Genomic DNA, 8,137 nt, shown 5'->3' on the forward strand with positions numbered 1-8,137 from the left:
ACAGGCATCAAACCGTGGTCACTTGTGACGTTGAAGCGTTTAAACCTGAAGAATGACTGATTTGAAACTCAAGAATACAACGAAGCTGCGGAGGCACCCGCCGAGGTCGCTGCGTCCGTGCGCGCCGCCGGGAACATTTGTAAAGATCCCGACCTGCACTGAGAGTCAAATAAATGGACTCTCTCTGTCACGCCTTTTATTTGAATTCAAAAGCACTTTGACTCGTCCTTCATGGTGTTCATTTTCCGATTGAAACTTGTGAAAGAATTTTCACATTGTCGCCGTCACTTTTTTTTTTTTTTTTTCATGCTGTTGTGCACACGCATCCGTTAAGTTTGATCAACCAGCTGTCTGCACAGATCGAGATTCATCAAGAAGTTACACATCACTAGTTTTGGAGAGTGTGTGTGTGTGTGTGTGTGTGTGTGCGTGTGTGTGTGTGCGTGTGTGTGTTTGCATGTGGCTTGTTTTTTTTTTATCTCTCTGATGTCACACCTCTCGTCACCACATCAAAACCTAAGCTGCTGCCGCTTCACGCTCTGCGGGGGAAACGTCCACATTCTGTTTCTTTTTTTTTTTTTTTTGTCTCGTCTGATTCGTTGACGGAGCCAAAAATAGACGAGGAGGACAAAGAAGAGAGAGAGGGATTATGTGGCGACTAGACAGAACAGAACCCACACAAACAGTCGTCTCCTTGGGAAATCCCCCTTTCCCCTCCACGAGAACCAACACAAGAGTGTGTGTGTGTGTGTGACTGTGTGTGTGTGTGTGTGTGTGTGTGTGTGTGAGCGAGGGGTCTGACTTATTAACAGACTGTTACGTCGGCAGAACGCCATCGTCTTTGATCAGAGCTTCTTGAGCCTTTCCTCTCTCTTTCTCTCTCTCTCCCTCTCTTTCTCTCTCTCTCTCTCTGATAGCCAATCAGCTCTTAAACACATCTCGTCAGTTTCTCGTTGATAAGCTCATGACGAGGAAATCTATGCGATCACACCGCTTTAACTTTTCAGACAGACTCACTGAAAATGCGACCTTTTGACCTCGTGCACTTCTTCTTCTGTCATATCTGCAGAGACGACGTTTAAATCTGTAATGGACTCTGTGAATATTCATTTTTCTCTCTCGTTTGTGAGTTTTGTTTGTGTGTTTGAAGAATGAGGAACAATAAAGATGATTTTTTTTTTTAATTCCTGACTTCACCAGAGACTCTTTTTCCCTGCGAGCCCGCAATCTAATCTAACCTCAGCTTCAACCTTTTGACGATTTGACTTTCTGATTTGTCCGATCAATAACTCAAACTTTATCCACTCAGCTTCGTCAAAAAGTAACAGGGTCGCTATTGGGGACGCCAGGAAGTCTTAACTGAGGAAGATTTGTTTTGTTTTCCTGCCTGATAAGAAGAACCTCCTAAAGTTCTCCACCAGGCTCCAATCCATCTTTTATTTTCTGAGTGTGACTCCAATAAATCTTTATTTAAACGAACGATGACGACGCAGAACCCTGATGTGTTCACACTGGAAGCATCTGAGGGGAGATGCTGAACAGTGACCCCTGTCAGCGAGGAGAGGTACCGCAGCAGCTTCAATAACTGAAAAGATTTATTTTCTTCTTTTAAAGAATGATTTTCTTTCTTTTTACACTCTTTTTAAATGTCACACACATCGTCTCACTTTGATTTAAACTGCGTTTGAACATTTTCCCGCTCTTTCTCCTCCTCAGTTTCCTGCTTCTATCTCTTAGAGCGCTTTTCTTCTTCTCTGGTTTTTAAACGCTGATCCTCTAGATTAAACCATCGTAGTTTTCTCACATGATAAGTGTGTTTCATGGACGGATACGAGCCGATGAAGTCGTCAAGAAATCTCACAGCTCCAGTTACTGGGTGTGTAAATTATTTTGCTTCAGGTGTTGTACACACACAGATTCATTACATGACCCACGCCTGACTCACGGGCGTGTGTGTGTGTGTGTGTGTGTGTGTGTGTGTGTGTGTCTGTTAGTCTGACCTCCTTGCCGTCAGCCAGATGTTTGAAGGCCAGGTTTCGGGGCAACGACGTCTCGGCTCTTGTCGTCGATGTCGTCACTGCGTCACCGTCTGGCCCCGCCTCCCGCGCTGTGTCCTTGACGATGTACGTGCACTTCTCCTCAAACTCCGCCTCCGTCCACCGGCTCATGTCTGCCTCCTCCACGTCCAGCTCCATGTCGACGTCAGAGTCCGCCTGTGTTGTCTCGGCGCCGTCCGAGCCGGATGCTGCGGTGGCGGTGGATGCCATCTTGGCTTCCTGTCGCGTGTCGTCCTGCTCCATGGTGTGCGCCCCCTCACTGGTCAACATGGCCGAGCTATGAGAGGTCGCCTGGTGGGGGGAGAGAGAGAGGGAGAGGGAAGGTTATTTCAGCAATTTTACCCAAGAAAAGTTAAAGAAGTAAATAAAACAATTAAGGACACAAGGACATTTTATTAAGTTTATTAAATCCTCTTCACTAGAGGGGTTTATAGGCATGAACAAGAAACTTCACACACATGTTTTGAGGAGCTCTGAGACTTATTTACACTGAAGAGGAGGAGAATATGTGACCTTTAAAAAAACCTCAAAAACACAAAAGAAGAAGAGAAAAAACTGTTAGTAAAATTATAAATAATAAAGCAGCAAATAATTAAAAGAGTATGAGAAAGGAAGATTAAGGCTAAAAATACAGATGTGAAGGTGAGAAAAAGAAAGAAAGACGAGATAAAGACTGGAGAGAAGAAATGAAAACACAGAGATAGAAAGAAAAGAATAAAAGTTAATATATAATAAAAGAGAAATAAATGATAACAGAAGTGTGAGGGGAGGGCGAGAATCTGAGACAAAAAGAGGAAAGAAAGAGAGAGAGAGAGAGAGAGAGAGAGATGTGATTATTATGTGGTTGACTCAGGGAGGAAGGGGGGTCTGACTAACACTGCTGTCACACACTCACACACACACACACACTCACACACACACACACACACACACACACACACACTCACACACACACACACACACACACTTGGAAACAGACGGGAAACACTTTGTCTTCGTTTACTGTAAACTAATTTGGGAACAATTTGAGAATAAATGAAAGTGTGAATCCGTTTCTTCTGATGAGATGATTTTAAATGTTTTCTGTTGTCGATGTTTAGAACATTTTTAAATGAATCTTTCTTCTTCTGTTGATTTAAAACGACACCTTCAAATGTAGAAGAGTCTGTGTTGTCACATTTGAACCTCGTTAGATTTTTGAATCTTTTTTGTTTTTGTCCAACGGGGACGGAGGAAGTCGACGTTTAGTTGAGTAAAGGACTCTGTGATCTTTGAAGGAGGCGAGAAAGGAGACGAGAGATCGACTGGACACATGTCGGACACGTATAGAAGATTTCACATCGTCTGAATCTATAAAGTATTTTATTCTTTAAAGGATCTTTGAGTCAGACGACATGTTTTTAAAAAGACTCAACAAAAGGGAATCGTTTCTGACACGTTTTCACAGATTAATAAATATAAGAGAACAAATCTGTACCGGGGGGACGATGAGGTGCATCGTATCGTGTCAGATTATTTTATTGAACGTGCAGCTTTTTGAGAAGTTTCTCTTTCTGTCCCGGAAACAGATAAACTTTAAACACTTCCTCTGACGTCTGCTTCGTCCTGTTTCTACGTGTGGGAGAAGTTTAGATTAAAGAGTCGGATTAATCCAGATTATAAAAACCTACAATCTCCTCCCTCCCTCCCCCCACATGGACCCCCCCCCCCCCTTCCTCCCTGTCTCTTCCTGGGGTTGAAGACAGAGGAAGGAAACGCTGTCTGTGTCTGAATGAAGCTAAAATTGGAAGCAGAGTGGCACTGCAGCGGAACCGGCAAATCATCCCCACTCCCAGCGTGTGTGTGTGCATGGATTTATGTGTGTGTGTGTGTGTGTGTATGTGTGTGTGTGTGTGTGTGTGTGTTGGTAATGAAGGGGGGGGCTGAGATGAGGAAGGGAGCGTCAAAACTTTTCCATTTGGGGGGCCACAGCAGCAGCACAAACAAAACTTCAAACGCGATCCCACCCAAGTCACACACACTCTCTCTCTCTCTCTCTCTCACACACACGCACACTCTGTCACACACACACACACACACACACACACACACACACACACACACACAGTCAGAGAGGCAGCAGATATCCACAGAGGGACAAACATGCTCCTCGTCCCACGCATCAGACCCTCTGAAACACTCTGTGAATTCTTCTTCTGCAGCCGCAAGAAAGAAAAAAAAACGAGCCGCCGACTTCTCCTCAACAAGACAAAAAGATGAACCTGAGTCACGTCACTCTGAGCCACTTTAGGGAATATCAGCTGACTTTTTACACCCTGTCCTAAGAAAACACAAAATAAACGTGTGGGGAGTCAAGGCCCCTCGTTTGGACTTCATAATAAAATTATTTTTGAGGGTTTTTGAGCTTTTGAAAATCAACAAAAGTAATTTAAAGTTCTGAACTTATTTTGAAAAATCCTCCTCAAATAATTAAAATCCTCCAAAGACCTGAATAGCTTCAAACCCAGGACTCATCTTTACTTTACAAATTAAAATAATCAGACTGGAGGAAGAAAATCATCCAAGTTACATCAAAATCCAACAAGACGGACGAAACGGATCATTTGAGGGATAAAGTCACTAAACATCCTGCATGAAGAAGTCTTTGTGCATCTTTTTCCTACAAAGATCAGAGAAGCAAAGCGACTTCTCTCCTCCTTTAATTGGTTAAATTAAAAGCACATTAATATGAAACGTTCCTTTTTTTTTATTTTGCATAACAGCTGCAGCAGAGAACTCAGAGTGAAACCAAAAACCAAGAAACATTTAATCTCTGTCAAATTTCCATCAACTGAAAACACAAAAGCTGAGTCTGCACTGCACACACACTTTGAGATTTCAAACTAAAATGCAATTTAAAGAAAAGAGTCAACATGATACTGAGAGAGCAGAAATCAGAAAAATCAGTTTCCTAATCTGAGGGGGGGGGGGGGGGGGGGGGACACTGAAGTCACATTTCAAGTAAAAAAAACACACAAACGAAACTCTGAGTGGAGAGAAAACAGTCTGAGGTAAAATTTAAACTTCTTAAAGTTTGCATTAAAGTCTCAAACTTCAACTTGAGCAGCTTCAAAAACATTTAAACACTTTTAAAAAGGATTTGAAGGAAAACACGTCCGAGCAGGAGAGCTCCAAACAACGCGAGAAAATTAGAAATAATGCACAACAGCAAAACCAAACAGCCCCTCATCAACAGTTTGAAATAAAAAATAAGATGGAGGCAGAAATTAAAAAATTCCAGACGAAATTAAAGTAAAGATTCTGAGTTTTTCTGCGTTTTTTTTTTTACTTTAAAAATAAGAATAAAAGATTTAAAACCGCCTGAAGAGAAGATAAAAATAATAATAATAAGATAAAATTAGATTAAAGAAGCAGAAACAGTTTTTAAATCTTTTTTTAAACTTCCTGTCGAAATAATAATTAATAAATCAATAATAAGAAAACGGACCTGAAAGTGTTAAAATGTCTTAGAGGTGTAAAAGTCCTCCAGGTGTTTTTTTCTTCTTTTTCTTCTATTTAAATACAGGTAGGTATAAAGAGGGATATCGTGCTCCGGACTCACCGTGTAACTTTGGTCCCATCCACACATAGGGACGTCCGGTCAGATCCTCCGTCTATGAGCGTCTGAGGATTCACAGTCTGCGCAGGACAGGTGCACTCCGTCTGTCCGTCCGTCCGTGCGTCCCGCTCCCTGCGCTGCTACTCCACACCGGTGTCAGTCACTGTGTGTGTCACAGTGTGTGTGTTTGTGTGTCGCAGTGTGTGTGTGTGTGATACACTCAGTGTCCTGTGTTCAAATGCCTGAGTGAACAAGAAGCTCGCGGACTAAGTTGGAAGAGGGCCGCCTCTATCCCCGCAGACCACGCCCCCTAAAATGTACACATCCCTCCTGAAAGCCCCGCCCCCTTTCCTCTCGCGCGCACACACACACACACACACACACAAACAGACACTTTTCTTGATGAAGAAGAAGCAGCAGGAGCTTTCACCTGAGGCCATGAGACACGCACACACACACACACACACACACACACACACACACACACAGTTATCTTCAATTGTGTGTGTGTGTGTGTGTGTGTGTGTGTGTGTGTGTGTGTGTGTGTGTGCTTGTGGGAAATGTCTGTTAGCAGCTTCAAACGGGCAAACAACATTTGTGTGTGTGTGTGTGTTGGGGGGGTGCATTGAGTCACTGTCACAGGATGTCCCTCTTTTCCTGAGGAAAACACACACACACACACACACACACACACACACACACACACACACACACACACCCTCTCTCTCTCTCTGCCTGTAGGGGGCAGGACTGGTCTGCTCTTGTTGCTCTGGCTGAGGAGTTTAAAAAGTACTCTCTCTCTCTCTCTCTCTCTCTCTCTCTCTCTCTCTCTCTTGAACTTTCTCTCTCTTTAAAGTCGCTCTGTTTTTTCTTCCTTATCTAAATGTCTTCTTCTCTGTCTTCACCCTCGATCTCCATGTTTTTATTTAATTGAGCTGTTGTTGTTGTTGTTTCAACTTTTTTTTTAACATGTTGCATTAATTGCCCGTGTGTCCGTCCTGCAGGAAGGATCCTTCCTCTGCTTCTCTTCTCACACTTTCTTCTCCTCATCAACCGTGAAAGCGACATTTCTCCATGTTTCCTCGGAGCCCTTTTAATTCAAACACCCTGCTGTGATTTATCACTTGAACCTCTAACTTATCACTAAACTAAATCACAAAGGACTCCTCCGATCTCTAATGTCTTGCTGAACTTTAAAGTCGTCTTGTTTGTCGTTGTGTTTTTTTGTGAAGCCAAAGACAAGAAAGTTCTATTCTATTCTATGACTGTTGTATCTGCATGGGCGGCGCCACGGAGGGGCTAGGGGGCGCTGTAGCTACCTGTAGGATAGCCATAGCGTTAAAGTGGTGACCGGCGTTGGGAACCCTGAATCTCAGAGAACCCTCGCTGAAAAGTTGAGCAACCCCAAAGCACCAGAAAAAAAACAAAAATCTGGCGCCGCCTCTGTGCGTCTGAAACGTCTCCTCTCACACAGAAACCGTGGTCAGCTTTGATTTAGTCACTTCAGGTAAAACAACAGGTAAGGCCGGTGTCCCTGCAGAGGAGCAGCAACGATGGACGTCGAAGAATCTGAAACTGAAGCGTGTAAATATTCATCTACGAGGGCTGCCATGTTGGTTCAAATGAAAGTGTTAAAAGTGAGGAAAAGGAATTGACTTGGATCAAATGAGGATGAAACGTATAACGCTCTTGATCAAGTACGAAGAAAAGTGGTTTGGAAACGCTCTGTCCAAACCAAAACTAAGGACATATGTCCAGATCAAAAATGATTTTATGCCCGAGTTATATGTAACGTGTCGTTTATCTAGAAGCCAAAGATCCTTGGTCGCACAGTTAAGATCTGGTATTTGAAGTCGGTCGATTCTAAAATATTCCAGTAGAAAACAGACTTTGTGAGATGTGTGAGTTGGACGAAGTTGAAACGGAGTCACATTTTCTTTTGCATTGCACAAAATATGATGATTCAAGAGAATTAATGTTTCATGAAGTAAAATCAGAAATATTGGGGCGGACAGATGTGCAGAAACTGGAAGGGCTGTTTAAGTTTGACGTGTTTAAACTTGCTAATTTTGTTTCAAAAGCTTGGAAAAGAAGACAGGATATTCTGTTTGCTGAGTTTGACTTCTTGCTTTCTCTTTTTGTTCCTTGAGAATGAATATAGCTTACCTAGTGCACTCTGATCCGGGAAGGTTTTTAATTAATGTTGTCATGTAAGCACATGCGGGCTGGGCATATTGATGTAGTATGACACAATAATAAAATAAAAAACTAAACTAAACTGAATAAAACTATAAAAGGTGACTTCTCTTGTGTTCTTATCATCTCAAAGCTTTCAAAAGATCTCGAACATCTCATGAGACAGGTTTGAAGGAGAGGAATGAGTCGGTCAAAAGTTGCTAAGCTCCTGCACACCGTCTGAACGGCAGAAAAACAGCGGCATGTTTCCGTGCTGAAGCGTTGACAAAGTTTTTTGTGCAGGAAC

At 42.7% G+C, this 8,137-nt stretch overlaps 1 protein-coding gene across 1 annotated transcript in view; it reads right to left on the reverse strand.

Annotated features, from left to right (window-relative positions):
* prdm1a (PR domain containing 1a, with ZNF domain) overlaps positions 1–5,913 on the reverse strand; it is a 15,830-nt gene extending 9,917 nt beyond the window's left edge. The window contains exons 1-2 of the mRNA XM_061049774.1: positions 5,659–5,913; positions 2,001–2,348 (exon numbers count right to left, since the gene is read on the reverse strand). Coding sequence (XP_060905757.1) covers positions 2,001–2,348; positions 5,659–5,685 — 375 coding nt within the window. The 5' untranslated portion in view covers positions 5,686–5,913. The remainder of the gene's footprint in view (positions 1–2,000; positions 2,349–5,658) is intronic.
* Positions 5,914–8,137: the final 2,224 nt, after the last annotated feature.

The sequence above is a fragment of the Labrus mixtus genome, chromosome 11 (assembly GCF_963584025.1).
Source record: "Labrus mixtus chromosome 11, fLabMix1.1, whole genome shotgun sequence".
Taxonomy (NCBI): Eukaryota; Metazoa; Chordata; class Actinopteri; order Labriformes; family Labridae; genus Labrus; species Labrus mixtus.